Raw genomic sequence first — 21,296 nt, 5'->3', positions numbered from 1 at the left:
ATTGTAGACGTTCCAAAAAACATCCAAACGTCTGCAACTCAATGTGTTTTCTTGTCTGCTCAGTATACTTACTATCACCTGTTTGTCTTTTACGCGTTTCTCTTATTTGGCACAATGTTTAAGAGTAATGTGATATGGAAAGGGATTAGATAATGAGTTGATTAAAACAATTAACACAAGTAAATAGTGTATCACATGATCACCTAGAAAAGGGTAGTGTAATGTTCTAAGAACTTATGATGCTACTAACCGTCCGGTAATTGTTTTTTTTGTCTTGAGTTATTTATTTTTCCATACATTCTATGTTATTTTTGTCATCACGTTATCTTAATGCAGACTCCAGCTATGAAGAAGAGCACAAGAGCAATGTGGTTCACAGGTAAGGAATCTAAATAAAGCTACTAAAATGAATAACGGAAACATTCAACAATAATTACTCATTGTAAATCAGTTTTTCCTAGCAAAGATGTTGACTTTTGATTTTACCCAAAACATTCTGATTGGTCAAATCTATCATCGAATCAGAATGGATTTTGGAAATTTCATTTTATGACAAAAATCCGACACCAGTGAAGAGTTAAATATGCAACATTATTTAAAAAGTCTTGAATCAAAAAAGTATGTTTTTAAAAGTTGGGGGGGGGGGGGATAGCAACGGCACTAAGCCTATACGAGTTTAACCGGCTTCCACTAACGTTCAATGGGAGTATGAAATTCACAAGTGGTCCCCAGTCACATGTATCTCCTTGTTAGGGGAGATGACATTAGTATTTTGCAACTTCTGCAGGGAGGTATCGACGTCCTCCAACATATAGCACCTGGAATTTCCAAGTTGGTCACCCATCTGGTACTGACCGGGCTCAATGTTGCTTAACTTCGGTTATCTAATGAGAACCGATGTGATTATGTCATACTTTTTTAAAGGTTGTGTGAATTCAACACATTTTTTGTTTCTTGTTTTTGATGTACGAAATTTAAAAAGGGGGGGGGTAAGCACGATAGACCAACCAATATACTACATCAAATTGGAATAAACAGATATAAAGAGCTTCTTATAAAATGCCTGAATAAATCTAAACAATTATCTTTAGAAAACCATTGTTTATTTTCAAAGTCAATAATAGAAATTCAATGAGAAACTTGAAATCAAACATTTGCAAATGAAACTATGCAACAGCTGAATATAAATGAAGAATCGTTTGACAAAAATCAAAGTAAAACACAGAAAAAAATCTTCAGGTGATTATATAAAACGTGCTATGACAACAGCATATTCTTTTCATGGTTTTGACTCTCGAGTATATATCCGACACAATCAACTGAGGATCACATCACTCTACAGAAAAGATATCCATGGATATATATATACATACATTATATATATATATATATATATATGGAAAAGATATCCATGGATATATATATACATACATTATATATATATATATATATATGGAAAAGATATCCATGAGAATCAAAACAAGGAAAAGAATATGCTGTTGTCATGGCCCTAATCATTATGAATCTTTAATTCAAATGATACCAAGACTATCAAATTTTATATTGCTCTTTGATCTGCTATCAGAGTTTCCTGCTGATAACAGAATAGTTTTTTTTTAAATTGGAAGAGGAGGGACTGGTTTAATATATAAAGAAAAAAAAAATTGGAGGAGGAGGGATGTTTAATTATATTAAAGAAAAAAAAATTGGAGGAGGAGGGACTGGTTTAATATATTAAAGAAAAAAAATTGGAGGAGAGATGGTTTAATATATTAAAGAAAAAAAAATTGGAGGAGGGATAGTTTAATATATTAAAGAAAAAAAATTGGAGGAGGAGGGATGGTTTAATATATTAAAGAAAAAACAAATTGGAGGAGGGACTGGTTTAATATATTAAAGAAAAAACAAATTGGAGGAGGGACTGGTTTAATATATTAAAGAAAAAACAAATTGGAGGAGGGACTGGTTTAATATATTAAAGAAAAAACAAATTGGAAGAGGGACTGGTTTAATATATTAAAGAAAAAACAAATTGGAAGAGGGACTGGTTTAATATATTAAAGAAAAAAAAATTGGAGGAGGGATGGTTTAATGTATTAAAGAAAAAAAATTGGAGGATGGACTGGTTTAATATATTAAAGAAGAAAAAAAATTGGAGGAGGGATAGTTTAATATATTAAAGAAAAAAAGAATTGGAGGAGGAGGGATGGTTTAATATATTAAAGAAAAAAAAATTGAAGGAGGAAGGACTGGTTTAATATATTAAAGAAAAAAAATTGGAGGAGGAAGGACTGGTTTAATATATTAAAGAAAAAATATTGGAGGAGGAAGGACTGGTTTAATATATTAAAGAAAAAAAAAATTGGAGGAGGAGGGATGGTTTAATATATTAAAGAAAAAAAAATTGGAGGAGGAAGGACTGGTTTAATATATTAAAGAAAAAAAATTGGAGGAGGAAGGACTGGTTTAATATATTAAAGAAAAAAAAAATTGGAGGAGGGATGGTTTAATATATTAAAGAAAAAAAAAATTGGAGGAGGGATGGTTTAATATATTAAAGAAAAAAAAATTGGAGGAGGGATGGTTTAATATATTAAAGAAAAAAAAAGAAACCTAAAAAAGAAACAAAAAGGTTGACTGACTGCTGTTTGACCTAATTTTTCTATTGTATGTCGAATGTTTTGCAGATTAAATCGTTAAATGCCACATTTTCACACCCACAATAATAGAAACTGGAGGCATACACACATGCTGGTGCACACACAATATACTTTTACATCTTTTTATAGAGATGTACCAATCCAGCAAGTGTCTCAGGCCAACGTCTAAACTTGACCATATAGTAGACGGCGCTCCTATCTATTATTTCTCTTGATAATTTGACAGAAAATCAACAAAATTAATGTAGGTGCAGATAACTAGTTACTTCCGGCTCGGTAGTATATGTGCGTGTGTAATATATATATATATATATATATATATATATATATATATATATATATATATATACACACACACACCATAATCACATTGACACATCGGTTCTCATCAAATCACCAAAGTTAAGCAATGTTGAGCCTGATTATTACCAGATGGGTAACCATTTGGGAATTCTAGGCACTGTATGTGCTCTCTCTGCTGATCTTGGCATTGTTTCCAGTTGTTCTGAATCTACACTTGCCACTGGTATTTAACAATTTCGACTCAGGAGAGTTGTGGTTAGAGATTGCGTAACTCTTGCCACAAAAATTCTACGTGCCGACACCCTTACAGTGGGTATGCATAGTCTATCAAGACTGAAGGAAGCTACCATATATATATATATATATATATATATATATAGCCGCACTGATGAGCTGTGATACAGTGAAACAGTACTGTACTTTGATGACTATAAATACTCCCTGTCTTGGGTTGAGTATATTGGAAAACAAAAACTACTGCTAGCAAAAAAAAAAAAAAAAAAAAAAATGCTCTTTGTGTAAATAAATGAAACTTAGGTCATTTGGACAATGTTTAAAACATTGTAATTTCACATACCCAACTTAGCAGCTAAATAGCATAAAAATGAGAAGTGCTGACTGTTGCCTGGGTGGTCAAGTTTCAATCCTAGCTTGAAGTAATTGCTGATCTAACCGCACTAATTAACTGTGATACAGCGAAACAGTACTGTATGTGAATATATGTGTGTGTGTGTGTGTGTGTGTGTGTGTGTGTGTGCGTGTGTGTTTTTCCTAGTTTATTACAGATGTATAGATTTGCAGGGTTTTTTTTTTTTTAAATTATTTTTTCATTTTTAACAATGGGCACTGAAACATTTACTGGGTTGTGCGATTAATAATTTCGATTTGAAAATAAAAAGTTGCTAAAAATAAAACAATGGATGCATTATAACTAAGGCTTGGTTACTTCAGGAAATAACTGCACATTTCTTGAATATTTCTTTACCAATTTTTCAATTCTATTTCAACATTTTTCAATAGTATGAGGTGCCTTCAATAAGTTTACAGACTTTTTCCATATTGGTACTTTTCTCGATAGTAATCTCCTCCAGCTGCAGTGCACTTGTTTTACTCTTCCAACAAATTCTGGAAGGCCACATCAAAGTTCTCTTGTGTGAGCATGTTAATGACCCTCATCACAGCCTTCTTTATCTCCTCAATTGCCGCATAACGATAGCCTCTAAGGTTTACCTTCAGCTTAGGGAATAACCAAAACTCACAGGGAGCAAAGTCTGAACTATAGGGAAGGTGAAGAACTGTTTTCATGCCCATCTTGGTCAAATAGTCTGAGACAAAGATGAAGTTGTGGACAGGTGTATTGTCCTGGTGGAAATGCCACTGACCCGATTTGAAGAGTGCTGGCTTCTTCTGACGGAATTTCTTCGTGAACTCCCTTAAAATCTAGTTGGTTGATTGTTCAGTGGGAACTCCGTGCATGTAGATCATGTCCGTGCTGTCAAAAAAAGGGGATCATCACAATTTTCTCGGTGGATTTACTTTTTCTGGCCTTCTTAGGTCTGGGAGAGCCAACATGCTTCCACTGGGAACTCTGTGTCTTGATCTCTATCATAACAGTCTATCCAGCTTTCATCGAATGTCACCAGAGCATCAAGAACTGTGGGATCGGAATCGGCCAGCTCGATAATCTGTCATGACAATATTTTTCTTTCTGATCTCCCTTGGGAAAAACTTTGCACAAACATTCCGCATTTTCAGTTCCTTGCAAATAATTTTGTACAGTTTCCACACTGATATTGTTAGCGTTATTGTCTTTGTTTCTTTATCAATTTTTCAAATCCAGTCAGACAGGAAAGAATTTAAAAAAAAAAATATTTCATTATTTTTAGCTTTTTTAAATTTCATTTGTTTAAAAAAAAAAAAAAAAAAAAAACACTTTTCGGATAAAATTGATGTTATCTATATAATATTCTGCTTATTCCTTCCTTAGTCCATATGCTACGTTTTGAAAAAAAAAAAAAAAAAAACCTACTTAATTACAATTTTTGAAGGCTAAACTTCTTCAAAAAAGGCCAAATTTGTGAAATTTGGCTTTAAAAAGGCCAATCTAGCAACCATGAACAATAATAGAGTTCCCTTCCTTTCATGTAGCCTTGTTTTCAAATATCATAATAACATAAGATCATTGGTGTAATTGTGTGACAAAGGAACTCTTAATTTTGATGTGCAGCAATTCTTCACTGAAGAAGTCAATGAAACATTATGTCAAAAAGGAACATTCGAAAGAATCAGGGCAAAAATGAATATTGTATGCTAAGAGGTGCTGGATTGAAGTAAATTAAAGATTGTCTCTTGCAATGAGATTTTATTATTTGTATTGAACTATGTAGCACAAAATTATTTTCTGAGTATTCACTAGTACTTATTAATTTGGGTCATTTATGTATTTAAGAAACAATGGACACTATTTTCATAGGAATGTTAATAAACTCATATTTGCTGCGTGTTATTGGTTTTTCTGTCCCCCCCTCCAAACTAATTTTTTGCACTATCCAGAAAAATATCAGCTTTATTAAAATGTTTTCATTACTAATGATTACTATATTGTCCAATTTCTACTGTACACGCTTTAACCCTTATCCTTGAGTGGCTTCTTGGCCTTGATAATGTGGTGATTCCTGTGTAAGAAAAAAAAAAAAGTTTATCGATTAAATATATTTCTCATTCTGTGGAATTTCCACGGGTTCAGCTAATTAAGTAATAATGTCAAAACTGAAAACGGAAATTACCAAATGGTTAGAAATGCTAGACTTAAATAATTCCACATTGACATTTTAATTCTCAATCTAACCTCAACACTAACTCTAAACGAAACCTTAAAAAAGTAGTTATTGAAATCACAAATTCGATCTAAGATTTCAGAAACTTTTGTAAATCTTTAGTTTCAATGTCTTTATCTCTTCAAATGTTTTGGTGTTAAACACTGAAATCCGCAATAGTTACCGATTGCCAAAGGCTGTTGCCAATCGGCAGGGGTAAACAACCCTCTCACAGTGAATATCGTTACAAGTCAAATTCATTATGTTTAGGTTTTATGGGTCACAATGGAATAATGCTCAGAGAACCGGATGTTCACTGTGACATTAAAATAAATTATTTAAAAAACACTATGTATGCATGTAGCTCTAAAAAAAATTTCCAGTTAAATTAATACAAAAATGTTTAATAGAGAAAAATAGTTTGCTTGAAGCATTGCTGGTAAATAGATATGAAGAAATTTTCCTTTTTTTAAGGACATTCTTTGGTCCCCTTTCTTTTGATAAAGAGATGATATTCTCGAAATATTAAGACCCCCACCATCCCGGTTACATCAAGCAGTAAGTTCATATTTATTGATCTGTATTGTGATTATCTTGAAAAACAAATGGATATACGAAATTAAATAAAATAAAAAACAAATAGGACCCTTTTTCGTTTGTCCATTTTTGTTCAGTCGTTACACCAATACAACAGTCAATTACCTGCATTGCTTAGCCTTCTTATACCTCTCCATATCAAAAAGATGTTTATATTTTCACCCTTATTGTCGAGTGTCTTTTGGCCTTGATAAATGGTGACTCAATAAAAAAAAAAAGCATCCTCACTTAAATACGAAACTGCGATTTTCATGAACCAGAAAGGAGTAGAAGTTTCAATGACTCAACTTCAATAGCCCCCACCACCAGCAAAGCATCTTCTTCCTCTTCTTTTTTGACCACATCTTATGTTGAAAGCTTCTATCAATAAGATTTTCACACATACTTGCCACTGTCACACATACGTCTTACTATAAACTGGTACACTTGCTATCTTGCTATAGACAATTGTACCCACACAGTCAATGCACCCAAAGTTATCACAAGAAATATGTAAATTTTGATACGTTTAATATTTATATAAATCTATTGAATTGTTTTTATCTGCTTTTCATGTTTCTTTATTTTTTGGTCTGTAGGGAAAGTTGATTCTTCTACAAGGTTATACACTCGAATGCTTCCATCAAGTGGAGACTTCGTTTGAAAGCACAGCCGCAACAATTTGCTGTTCTGGTTGCAGTAAGAAAAGAACAATAAACACTGCTCTATTGAGTGACATAAATGCAGATATCAAATTAAGTCCATGTCCCGACTGACAACCTCTTCCACAACAAAAACATCTAAATGCTTTCTTTATATATATACTAGCATTTCAGCCCGGCGTTGCCCGGGTGTTTGGAGGTGTATGCTGAGCAAAAAAAAAAAAAAAAAGAGTAAATTTATTTTTAATTTGACCCCTATTATGACCCCTTAAAATTTATAGTTTCGGGCTCAAATCACTTTATTAAGTTAGATCCAGGTTCAAGGAACCTATATCTAAAATTTCAAGTGTCTAGACCCAAAATTGTCGGAGGAGTTTGGTAGAGTTCTTAAAGGTCAAATCGTTGAAATTTGACCCCTTAGCAGCCAAATTTCTGGCTGACACTCGTCACATCGATTTTCCCAAATCTCAGTACCCGGTATTTCAAATTTCGAGTCTATAGACTAAAAATTGACAGAGTTATTGCGTAGGGAAATGTACACAGACACGTTCACTTATATATATATATATATATAGCGCGCGGGAGATAGAGAGATTTTGAATGATTCTGATGTTTTACTCTTTATGGTAAAGTTCTCGTAAAGAAATCACCTACAAAGTCACTACGCGTAAGGCATTACTCATTAGGTAAAAACAAAGAGCTTTGGACTCGCTGAAAAGATGTTTACGTTTGTTAACATTTAGATTTCGCTTACATTGAGTGGGTGCTAGATGAGGGTGCAGTGGTAGAGACGTAACTGACAGCTCGACGGTTGCGTTTCGATCTTGGCTTAAAGCACTCGTTTGACTAACCGAACTGATCAGCTGTAAACAGCAAAACAGTGTGTGTGTGTGTGTGTGTGTGTGTGTGTGTGTGTGTGTGTGTGTGTGTGTGTGTGTGTGTGTGTGATTTCGTTATTCACACGTCGTTCGATCGTTTTTGTTTTAAATTTTATTCCCAGATATTTTAAGACGAGGTTGGCCTACTTAAAAGTCATGTTATTTATAGAACGTAAAAACGAGAGGTAGTTATTATTTAAATATAATAGAATTAAAAAAGAAAGAAAAGGTTTCATGACATTCTTATGAATTCGTTTGCTTTAGTTGACAAGACACGTGAACAAATACAAGATTTAGAATAAAAAATAAGAAAAAAATTAACAAACCTAAGATAATATTAATTATTATTCACTCACTAGGAATTCTCACACAGGCCATCACCAGCGATTGTTCACTAACAATGCCTTGTGGTGTTCCTGGGAGTGAGTGACAACAAATCCCCGCAGATTTTCAGTGATCTCCGCCTCTCTCTATAATCAGCACAGGTGACTTCACATTATCTCAACAGCCGCCTACCACTTCTTTTTAGCTATCATGGGCCATTGGTATTCTTTGGGGTCTGAGTGTCAAAAAGCCTCCACCAAGGCCTCAATTCTCTCCGCACTTTTCCAGTAGAGGTCTGGATAGTGCTCTCTTTCTCTCCTCGGTCCTTCCTGATTCTTCACTACTCTTTCCTGTGGCGCTTTCCGATATAGACGCCACTATTTCGAGGGGAGGGGATGGGTAGTATTTTGCGATTTGGGATTTAATGGTTCCTTTCTTTCTGTTTTATTCTTATTACAAACATCCAAGTTATTGGTAAGTGTTCGACGTTTATGTGGATTGGTTTCCGCGTTCTAAGGCTTTCATTAGAATTTCAGCTGGCTTCATCATTGCTGTCCATTGTCCATCTTACCTTTCATTCCAATTTCTCCGATTTTTTCGTCTCGCTTGCCCAACTTTTTGATAAAATGCATTGTTAATCTAAAATTCTATTTGACTTCAAAAAAGATTTGAATTTATTTTATTAATATTTTGAAAATCAAATTTGAATACAACGTCTCAATCACTGTCAACTGTTTTTTTTATACTTTAATTTAATATGTATGTATATATATATATACACACACAAAAAAAAAAACCCTGAATTTTACTTGTACAAACATTTTTTTACAAATTTAAAAACAAAAATAAAGAGGTTATATAAACATACTAATCGATAAATTTAATTGATAAAAAAATTTAATTAATAAAAAAATTTAATTAATAAAAAAATTTAATTAAAAAAATTTAATAAAAAAATATGGCTTTAGAATAAAAATACAAATACGTTAAAAAGTAAAATATAGTTTTATTTTAAGACAATTTAAAACCAGCAATCAATTTTCTGCACTAAAAATTAAATGGTTCACTATGAACTTTATTTACCATTATTTCTTAACTAGTTATTTTATCGACATTATTATTATTATTATTATTATTATTATTATTGTTATTATTATTATTATTGTTCTTATTATCATTAAACAGGTATTGTAAGATATTTCTTCTCAGCTGTTTTTGCTCCAAGACAGTAGCAAAAAATTAACAATTGCAACAACACATATCTCTAAAATTCCACACAAATTTTATCCGTTCTTCATTGTAAAAAAGGAAATGCCTAGTTTGCCTCTGAATAGAGCTGATGACACCTCGAAAGGTAATAGTTTTTTTATCTTCAGCAGGAATATGGGTTCAGCATTGTTTGAAGACCGGATTAATTACAGCCGTTTGAAAGGATTAGTGTGATGCCTTCTAATGAATGATTCAATTCTCGACTTGAATCAACATCACAGAATTTCATAATGTTTATTTGAAGGAAAAGTCATTAAAGACAGGTCAATAATTCTGACCTTAAAAAAGTCTATGGGAGACATATATAATAATAACTTAGCCTAATCATTTAGGCTTTAAAAATAAAGTCTCAAGGAGACGAAGGGTAGAGGTGCCTTAATGCCTCATATCCAGAGTGAGTTGAGTTCCATCTTCCTTCTATGGCTGCTTGTCTGGAACTGGAAAAAAGAAAAAGCATTCAAAGGCCCACTAAGCCCATCACTCGGCGGTTAAAATCTCAAAGAATCTGATTGGTTTAAATAAAGACAGTGGGTGGCCAATCAGCCAATGAGAGGCCTGCTAATAATTGTAGAATTTCTCACAGTATTGACTTTTTATTCATCAGTCAAATTTTCATTTAGACAATTCGCGTGTATGATGAAACTCGCTATAACTTAATGTTTTTAATGTGACATATTTATTTTAATAAAACACAATTTAAAACTTCATTTTTTTTTTATTTGTTTTATAAAGTTGTTTGGAAGTAATACTGAAACCCATATCACCGAAAATAATTTATTAGACTAAACAGAAAATTAAAAATTTCTGGTCAAAACAAGCGTCTGGATGTGTAAACAAAACATTAAAATATTGTACAACGTGTACGCACAGAGACAACAACAAAACAAACAGAGCAGATAAAAACACTTCAGTTTCATAACAACAACAACAACAACAATAATAATAATAGATGTTGCCGTTCCAGCAGACCACAGAGTGAAGATCAATGAGACTGAGAAAAACAGAGCAAATACACGGAACTGGCTAGAGAGCTCCAAGGGATTTGGAAAATGAAGAAAGTAAATATAACACGACTAATAGTAAGAGCGCTAGAAAAATTTTGAAAAAAGAATTGGAGAGATTGCAATCAGAGAGATGGCTGAAAAGATACAACGGATAACAATAACGAAAACTACAGAAATATTAACATCACATGGAATCATGAAAACTAAAATTGAATAATTCTAAGATACCGCCCCCTTTTTTTTCTGTGAGTGCCTCCATAAACAAACACCTCACCAAATAATGAGGGTCAGTGAGGATGGAAAGATCAAGGAGAGAAAGCACTAACCAGACCTCCGCTAGCTGAGTGCAAAGAGGACTAGGACCTTAGGTAGGCTTATTGCCACCCAAATTCTAGCGAAGACTAATAGCCACCGCCAAGGAGAAGTTAATAGTAAGCGGCTGTTGCGATAACACAAATCCCTTTGCAAAGGTTATCGAAAGAGGTGGAGAGTACTGGAAATCTGAAGAGACTTGTTGTCACTCAGACTCCAGGGAACACCACAAGGTGTCCTCAAAGAGCAATCGATGATGGCCTGTGTGACTATTCCTAGTGAGTAAATAATTATAATAATAATAATAATAATTAACCAAAAGGTTAGTGGCTCGAATCTACCCAGGGGCGCCAATAAATCACCACATCAGTACCCCCCCCCCAAAAAAAAAGAGTGAGACCGAATAGCCAAGTAGTCAAGGAGGACGGAAGGACGGAGGAGTGAGCACTGACCAGACCTCCACTGTGTAAGTCCGAAGAGGACGGGGATCTTGGGGAGGCTTATTGTCACTCAAATTCTAGCAAAGACGTCAATGGCCGCTGCCAACGAGAAATCAATGGCAAGCAGCTGTTGCGATAATGCAAATTTATTTGCAAATGTTATCGAAAGAGGTAGAGAGTCCCAGAAAATCTGGGGAGACTTGTCACGCAGCTTCCAGGGAAAACCACAGGTTGTTTTCAATGAAATTTTTGATGACTTGTGTGAAAGCTCCTTGTGAGTCGATAATAATAATAATAATAATAATAATAATAATAATAATAATAATAATAATAATAATAATAATAATAATAATAATAATAATAATAACAACAACAACAATTATAATAAGGATAATGCTAATAATAACGATAATAATTACGATGATAATACTAAAAAAAATAAAAATAAAAACAATAAAAATTATAATAAAAAAAATAAAAATAAAAACAATAGTAAGTCGTGTCACTTTTGTTGGCAATAAAAACAACTAAAAATTACGCCTTGACTTGATTAATCCGATACTCAGGCAGCATGGACATACGAACCGTGCCGAAATAATAACACCCAATAAATAATTAGAAGCCCATTTTTAACATCGGAAAATGTTTTTTGTTTTGTTTTTAATAAATATTCTGTGCTTTCATCTAACAAGTTAACAAACAAAAAATATCTAAAATTGAAGACTAATTTTTAAAAATCCTATCTAAAAAATAACATGGTCAATAATTCGCCTAAGTACCGCCAACCCTCCCAGATGGAGGAGTGCCGACTGAAATGTACAGAAAGTTTTAGGGGATTCAAAATTTAGAATCCTTTTTTTGAGGGGAGCCAGATTTTTCCCAATCCTTTTCTAACATTGCCCTCGTGGGGAGGTTAGTAAATAAGGACATTAATGCACATTTAAATCAAATTTTGATTCAAAACGAACATATACGTAAAATACATATGTAACATTTATTAATATTATCATTATTAATATTATTATGTTATTATGATATTATGACCATCGTTTTATTTCAGGCGATATCGAACGAGTTCACACCTCACTTTAACTTATTTTGATTTGCACAGATTTACAAATGTTTATCCACGCACAACAAAAGTATTTTCGTGCGTCTTTCTTTGAATTTCGCAAACACACATATATCATTATTAGCTAATAACTGGAGCGAAACTTACAATTTATTTTACATTTTCATTTAAAATATTTTAGTGGAAAAAGAAAATAAAATCCGTGCACACAGCTAAAAGAAAATAAATAAAAATGTCCGTGTTGCTGTAGCTCACCAACAAATAGAAACGCTGCAAATCATTATTCAACAATAAAAAAAAAGAAAAGAAAAAGCTTTTCCGTCTTACCGTAGTTTTTTAAAGATACCCAAGGTATAAAATGAAAATCATCGTTAACAACATCCATAAGTGGTAAAAAATATATGTAGGTTTTTGTTATTTATCTTGCGCAGCTAAATCAAAGTGTTTGGTTGTTTAAGTTTGAACGCCTCTCCCTTTCTCTCCCTCCCTCTCTTTCTTTAAACAACCTTCCTTTTTACGCGCACGCACGCGGGCACCTGCTGACAACGTTCAGGTGTGGGTTTTTAAATAATTGCATACACATTAGCTGTACTGATCTCATGTACTATGATCGTTGTCATCATCATCGTTGTTATGGGATGGTGATGATGGTGACTAGTGCCGCCCGCCGCCGCCGCCGTCGTCTTACCTACGTGAATATTAATCAAGAGTTTTAAAGAGGACAGCTAAGGAAGATACGTGTATTAGAGCTTTCAACTCTAACATGGGGAGATAAATTAAGGTGAAAGGGAAGGTGACGGATTAAAAGAAAAATAGGGAGCTGTCTGTACAGGGTGGAACGATAAAAGTATCGCCCTAAAGAAAACAACGCTACAGCTTTATTTGAAACTTTGAAAAAATCAATTCACGTAACTTGATTATGTTGTAGAGCTGACATATATTCAATGCAGTCGCCTTCAGCCTTAATCACCAACTCGATATGGGTCCGGAACTGGGAGCATGCATTTTCCACAAGCGCCGGCAGGAGCTCGGCGGATGGTGGCGATCAGGCTGGCTTTGATGTTATGGGAGATCATAGTTCAGCGGATTAAGGTCGGGCTGTGAAGGGGGGGGGGCAGTGAGAGAAGGGTAGAAAGTCGTAGCACTCTTTCTGAAGCCAAGCCTGGGTCTCTTTGGACTTGTGGACTGGCGCTGAGTCCTGCTGCCACATCCAGGATCTGCCAGCGGCCACCTGATTGCACCAGGGGAGCACCACACTCTTCAGCACATCCAGGTACTCCTTGGTGTTGACTTTCAAGCTGACTTCGAAGATGTGAGGTGGCACGATGTGGCCCTTATTTGAAAACACACCAAAGACCATAACCATGGCCGGAAAGGGTCGTCTGGTGCATTGAATTGTGCCCTCAAGCGCTGAACTATCTGGATTTGCATTTTGAAGGTGCTGGCAATGGTCCTGTTGTCATAACTTGGATCAGTAGAGAGCAGAAGTTGTACAGCGACGCATTTCCGATCTCGCTCACTGAACAGTGCGTTACTTTCAGACATGATAAAATACTCCTATTGCTCTTAGGATTTGTACACAACTGGTCAACTGGTCTGCAGCAAAAAAAGAAAACCTATTTTTATTAAACGGAAATGGAATGGCGTCTTTTCTAATACGATAATTTTATCGTTCCACCCTGTATGTGTGTGTGTGTGTGTGTATATATATGTGTGCATATATATATATATATATATATATATATATATATATATATGGGGGAAATATGTTTATTCAATTCTATTTCACCTTTTATTTATACCAATCCTTTAATTTATGAAGCTCGATGTAACTACAGACCATATACAAATAAAAGACAAAAGTCTATATTCCAAATTTTAAGATATTGACCATCTTACCATTTATTTCTTTAAGTACATTGACATACACAGGAATACACAGTAAGATGGTCAAGGTCTTGAAATTTGGAAATAGACTTTCGTCATATATATATATATATATATATATATATTTAAATTTATTTTTTTTGTTGTTGGGGATGAGGCATTCTAATTCAAAAACTTTAACTATTCCTTTAAACACAACTGTTTGTCTTTCTTGTACACTTGGTTTACCAAATACTATGATTTTTTAAAAATTCATTCTAATAAGCCAGTTGGTCCTGTAATCATCAGAATGATGGAGATCTTCCTAAGATTCCAGTTTCTTTTCATGTCATACATAAGACTTTGTTATTTAGTTATACTCTCTTCACTTCTGTTTAAGCCAGCATCATTAGAAACACTGCCTTCAACTAGGGTTGATACTTTCTCCCTATTATCTCATATCACTATGCCAACGATAACAACTCCATTTTTTAGTTATGTAGCTGTAGAGATTACATAGTCATAGTGGATGGTGCATGACTTATTTCCAACTGTGTTATTCCGGTATATGTTCTCAGGACTTGTTGCTACATTCGATATTTAACTTTCTACAGATGATCCAGCGGAGACATTTACACACTTCATTGTGTCGCATTGTATAGCATCAGATCATCAAAGTTAAGCAATGTTGAGCCTGGTCAGTACCAGATGGGTGATCATTTAAGAATACCAGATGCTGTATGTAGGAGGATATCGACAGCTTCCTGCAGGAACAGCAAAAACCTAATGTTGCGTAATAATGGAGGTATACAAATGACTGGGGAGGGCTTGTGAATTTGATACTCCCATGAAACTTCCTCCTTTGGGAGAAGATGGTTCAACCTGCTTAAGGTGAGTGCTGCTTCGATACGATATGTATAAGTGTAAAACCTTACAATTGATGTCAGATGGTTCACACTCCTGTTCATTATAATCTGCACTTGTTGTTGCTGAGGCCACTCATTTTAAAAGCAGTGGTTCTTAAACCATGATCTTGTGCAGCCATTATAATCCTGATCTGCATCGGAAATTTGGCAATGTTAGTGTTTTGATGCTGTGAAAACTGCAACAGTTGTCTCTTTTGAACCATGTGAAAGGTTGCTGCCCCTTCTCTGGGTTTACGATGACGTGTTATTAAAGCTTTTGAGCAACTTTGAGTAATCTTCTCTTTGTCTGTATACAAACGAGTATTTTACATGTATTTTCCTCTCTTCATCTCAGGTAACAAAACCAGACGACCTTCTCCGTTTGTGTAAAACTAAAATACGTGTTAATTAGTTTATCTTTTTGTCAACCGTTGATAACTTCCCACGTGAATTTTTTTTTAAACAAAGTGTTTTTTTATTTAACTCATAATTAACTATCAAAAGGTTAATAATTAACTAATAAATTAACCAACAATCTGATCATAGCAGAACGATCCTTTTTTCTGGCATAGTTCATTCAGAAAATATTTGGTACACTATTGGTTGGCCTATTCTTTCCAGTTTTCTGCTATGAAAGGTCTTTGTATATTTCTGCCAATGCTTTAGGCTATTTCTATGTCAGGTTTGTTTTGGTGTTTTCGTCTAATTTGCGAGACAGTCTTGTCTGAAACGTTTGACCAGTTTCGTGATGGTGGTTGTTTTACTGGCTCTTTACATGCATGTACATTTGCTTTTTCTTTCATTTTATTTCAGCAGAAAGTCTTATAAAGTCTTATAAAGTCTTATAAAGTCTCAGAAACCAAGAAGTTCCATTCCTGAAACAAACATTTGAATATTCAAGTAATGTTCTACATTCGGAGATGCGCATATATATAACAGTTATCGATGGACACCATGGCTCATCAGTATAGCTGACTGTACTAGGGCTCGAACCTCAAACCATAGATATACTATAATCAAGTGCAGATATGGTTATGCCACGGCACACCAGTGGAACTTATGTGCTATTTTATTGCTTTCAAAATCATGTTGATTATTTTGTTGAATTTTTAACGATAATTAAATGATGATCAAGGAAATAGTCTAACCTTAGATCCGAACGATCGCCCATATTTTGGACGTAAACATAATTTATTTGTTTATGTCCAAAAAAAATATGGGCAATCGTTCTGATCTAAGGCAAGACTACTTCCTCAGTCTCATCCTAGGAATTGTTGTGCACCAAATTTAATTATTGTTTAAAAAAAAAAAAAAAAAAATTGACATTTTATATACCTCACATCGCTCAATAAGTCCTGGGCCTGGCTTTTAGTTTGCACCAGTAATTATTAATAAAAAAAAAAAACTAGACTTGTTGAGCTAAAATTCTTTTTGCCTATCACTGAAGACTGATACGATAGCCTTTTCAAGTGAGTGGTGCCATAATGTTTGAGACGTCAATGAAACTAACATTGCAGTTTAACTCAAGACACATATAATCTTATGACTTTAGCAAAAGAAAAAAGAAAAGACGAAATTAGAAATATTGATAATCACATGATGCGATTGAAGCTCTTCATTCTTGGATCCGATCGTTTTCGATAAATAGGAACGAGTTTCTCCATTAAAAGTGAGAATTTTACTGTAAGGTCGCTCCTAAAACTTTTCAACACAATCTTCCCTTTATTCTCAACCCAAACTCAATGTTGTCTAAACCTGGAGTGGAAATCAATCTTAAAAAAGAAAAATGTTGTCAAACATTGTATTTTGGATTATCATAAAATCATTTTTTTTTTAATTGAGGGAAAATATCTGTCATCTCATTCTGAAAACTATTTCATTTTGGTTATGTGTATATGGTTAAATATGTGTATGAACAGGAGTCACCTTTAAACTAATTAGCAGATCATTATAAATTTTGGAAAACCTCTGCTAAGCATAAACGGTTGTAACTTGGGCTATATGGACAACATTTTCGTTTTTAATACATGTTTAACTGAACGAATCAGAAGGGGAAAGATTGGCCGAGGCGGACATGAAAAGGGGAGATAACTGCCACCTTTCCCTTTTTTTATTTTTGCAAAAGGAGATTTTTATTGATTAACTATGCCGTTCCTTGGCCTTTTGGCATAGGAGAAAAGTGTAGTATCTGTTCTGATACTACACTTCACTTTTTTGACCTAGATCAGTGGGGGAGAAATCCTTCTAGATTGAGGCAATTTTTATTTTTGTTCCTATCCAAAGTGCCCCTTTTTGGGGAGCTGGATTTTTCCCACATTAAAAACCGACCTTGTGTCTAACTCTGTCCTCGTGGGGAAGCAAATAAATAGGAACTAATATTGATTATTTTTTTAACAAATAGTTCTGTTTTGCAATATTGTTTTATTTAGTGGACACACACGTTTAGCATTTGTGTTCAAACGTCCCTTTCTAGATGGGTGGGACTGACTTAAATTCCATCTAGGAAGATCCAAATTGTTGTGTAAAATCTTCAGCATTTTAAGCACTATCAGCCATGTCATCATTTTGTGTCTATTGTATAATTGTGCATACTTTTTATGAATGCCGCTAGAGACTTTAATCGAATCAGAGTAGCAGCGTTTTTTGTTTTGATTTTTTTTTTGCTATTGTTTATGTTGGTTGGGAAGCTTGCGTGCCTTAATGCCCCCAAGAGCTAAGCCGGCGGGAGATTCATCTCCTGGCAGGGCCACCCATGCCGGACAGGTCGACGGGCAGAGGCCAGACTAAGAGCACTCCACCTACCTTCTGGAGAAGGTTGGGTGTGGGGCCAGCACCTTCACCCCGGAAAAAAGAACTTGCTACAAAAGCATCCACAACAAAAACCCAAGAAACTTTGGTTCTGGAAGAGTAAGGTTCTGCACCTGCAGAAAGAATGACGTGCTGTGGTCAAAGCCAAAAGGACGCTTCAGTGTCAAAAACCCTCTTATCGACCAAGACAACCACCACCATTGCTACATTGAACGTCAAAACCATGTATGAAGCAGGGAAGGCAGTACAAGTGTAAGCAGAGATGCACCGATACAACATTGCCCTGCTAGGATTGAGTGAGACGAGCTGACTGCAAGCTGAACAAACAAGGCTGGCTACCGGTGAACTCTTGCTGTACTCAGGAGATTAAGAAGAAAATGCAGCACACACGGAAGGTGTAACAATATGCTTTCAAGAACAGCACAGAAAGCTTTGACGGGGTGGGAAGCACACGGATCAAGGATAATAGCAGCATCCTTCATGACCGTGAAGAAAAACATCAAGATGAATGTGATCCAATGCTATGCACTCACCAATGATCATGCCGACGAAGACAAAGACTATTTCTACAACAGATTACAGACAGTCTTAGACAAGTTTAAAGACAACATCCTGATGGGGGATTTCAATGCAAAGGTGAGATCAGACAATAGAGGCTACAAGGAAGTGATGAGACAACATGCTCTCGGAGAAATGAACGAAAATGGAGAGAAATTTGCTGACCTCTGTGGACTGAATGACTTTGTCATCGGAGGCAGCATCTTTGCCCACAAGAGGATACACCTGGGTATCGCCTGACCATGTAACAGAGAACCAGATAGACCACCTCTGTATCTTCAAGATGTACGAGTGAGGAGGGAAGCAGACGTGGCATCAGACCACCATCTTCTGAATGCGAAACTCAAACTGAGACTAAGGAGAACTGTCCAGCAGGTAGAAGGTAGGACGAAGTACAACATCGACCAACTGAAAGACCAGATGACTCGGAAAGCCTTCACTGTGAGCCTGAGTAACAGATTCCAAGTACAGCAGGTGCTTACCATCAAAGACACCGATGCCCACAACCTTTGGAAGGGAATAAAAGACATCCTTAGGGAAACATGCCAGGAAGTGCTTGGGCCAAAGAAGAACCAACACAAAAACTGGATCTCTGTAGACACCTCACAGAAGGTTCAAACCAGAAGACTCAAGAAAAAGCCAATGAGAGCTGTAGAAGGGGCATCAAAATGACAGTCCAAAGCAGAGTATACAAGAGCCCACATTTTTATTATTATTTAAACTCTTCAACTTTATAAAATGTTGCAAGTTCTATGGTGCTAAATTTATTTTGTTTAGTTTTCATAACATGAAATATGGGGGAGGGGGGAGAGATAGAACACCTAAAAAAATATTTCCCCCCACATATTAAACAAAAACTTCTTTAAAAAATATAAGTTAATTTAAAATTGAATAAGTCTCGAAAATTTAATGAAAATCTGACTATTTGATTTTTGCCAGATTTTTTAAACATGGATATTTTTACGTCCTCGAAATGATCACTACATACATTGGAAAGTTGTTTTAAAGCATCGATAATGTAAACACGATTTTGGTTTAGCATTTTCATTATTTTCGTACGCTGTAAAAATGTTTTTAAAAAATATTACTAGTTTATTTGAAGCTTCTTTTAAATGGTATAAAAATTATGATATTAAATTGCAATTAGATTGTGTTACCTATGGGGAGGGGGTAAATTTGTGTCACGCGTTGGTGGTACCTATTGAATCCCAACCCCAAAACACAATAACACTACTGAGACAGTAATTGCGATCAAGATAAATTTGTATCAAAATGATAAAAAATCTCAAGGCCCTTATTTATTTGCCTCCCCAAAATTGGGCACTTTTGATTTGAACAAAAATAAAATGGTCCCAGAAAAAAGCTAGGAAACAAAAAATAATAAAAATAAATAAAAATAAAAAATAAATAAAAATAAAAAATAAAAAGTAAATAAAATGGCCTCTGTCTAGAAAGACTTCTCTACCGACCAAGGACAAAAATGTGAATACTTTAATGTTAAAATCAATAAATGCGATTTTTTCCTGTAGTGTTTATAAAGTTATGAATGAAATGTTTATTATAAAAAATGAACCTCATAAAATATAGCGAAACCAGCTAATATGAAATAAAAAGTAAAGGGAGATAACCTAAGAAATACAAATCGTTTTTCTTGAAATTAGGTCACAATTTTTCAATAGAAGAAAACAATCTTTTTTAATTTCATTCTTTTACTTTACCATAATTTCACATTTGATCCAGATCATCAAAAAAGGTACTTGTTTAGTTTAATCAAGACATTAAAAAAGGAAAATATTAAAAAAAAAAAAAGACTTCATTTGATCAAGTATTTTTTTTTTTTTACAGAGGAAAATCAAATTTCAATGAGATCGATCATATCGCGACCATCTTGCCTATTGCGCAAACGAGGACGGGAAGCTGTTAAACGAAAAGTGATTAAGAAAGAACAAAATGAAAAAGGAATACAAAAATAAAAAAGGATAAACTTTGTAAAATAAGTGGTGAAAAAAAAAAAAAAAACTAAAATATTTATCTAGAAATTTTTTTTTCCCCATGTTTCAAAATCACTTTTCAAATTTTGACAAACTTTAAGCGATGATTGGAGTTATCCCCCCTGGTGCCCCTTCCTCATCCGTGAAATATGCAAGATGGCTGCGACATGATCAATCTCATTAACATTTGATTTTCCTCTGTAAAATGATCAAATTAAGTGATTTTTTTTAATGAAAACTTTATTCCATAATGAGTAGGTACAATAACTTTTTTCAATATTTTCTTGATTAAACTAAACAAGTACGGAAAAAAAAATAGGAATGTTATTTGTAACTTAATTCAGCAACTTCTTCACTCAAAAATCGGATTGTTTGACAGATTTTTTTGTTTTATCAATCATGTGCGAGGAGTGCTCCTTATTTACAAATGAAGTATTGAAATTAAAGTTTGCCTTTGAACTGCCAATGTTCGTGGAAAAAAAAGGTTTCCTTCAGCTTGCAATGTTCTGGGCACACGCAAAAAATGATAATACTTTTTCTTTCCCTGTTTCGACATTCAAAGAAAATCCGGTCAAAAACAAAAAAAAACAAAAAAGAAATCAAGATGAATTGGAATTCCTAACCCCTCCGTCTCCGCGTCTGTAATTTAATAAACTGATCCTCCATTACCGAAATATTACATTTTTACAACCGAAATAAGTTTTTCTATGGGAGATAAATTCTGAGTTTTTTATCTTATTTATTTGCTGGTTAGTAAAACAAAGTACTTATACTACTGACTCTACACCAGTATTGAATTATGATCGCATATCAGTCAAGGGAGATAACTCAGCATAACAGTGTTATTTGAAT

General features: G+C 34.3%; 1 protein-coding gene across 47 annotated transcripts in view; it reads right to left on the bottom strand.

Annotated features, from left to right (window-relative positions):
- Positions 1-21,296, bottom strand: part of LOC145243857 (oxidation resistance protein 1-like) — an 886,868-nt gene that overhangs the window by 487,246 nt on the left and 378,326 nt on the right. For 6 of the 47 annotated variants that reach the window (XR_013862964.1, XR_013862965.1, XM_080106924.1 and 3 more), the window contains exon 1: positions 12,644-12,949. The exons of 32 other annotated variants lie outside the window; for them this stretch is intronic. Coding sequence is in view for 11 of the 15 variants with exons in the window: in XM_080106924.1 (XP_079963050.1) it covers positions 12,644-12,701 (58 nt within the window). In the remaining 4 variants the exon portion in view is untranslated. Of the gene's footprint in view, positions 1-12,643; positions 12,950-21,296 lie in introns of those variants that run through there. 9 more of the 47 variants (XR_013862961.1, XR_013862962.1, XM_080106911.1 and 6 more) reach the window with 2 other exon arrangements.

Source organism: Euprymna scolopes, chromosome 22 (assembly GCF_053919585.1).
Source record: "Euprymna scolopes isolate OS-2025 chromosome 22, ASM5391958v1, whole genome shotgun sequence".
NCBI lineage: Eukaryota > Metazoa > Mollusca > Cephalopoda > Sepiida > Sepiolidae > Euprymna > Euprymna scolopes.
The sequence above is the reverse complement of the archived record's forward strand: the minus strand, read 5'-3'. Positions and strand labels throughout refer to the sequence as shown.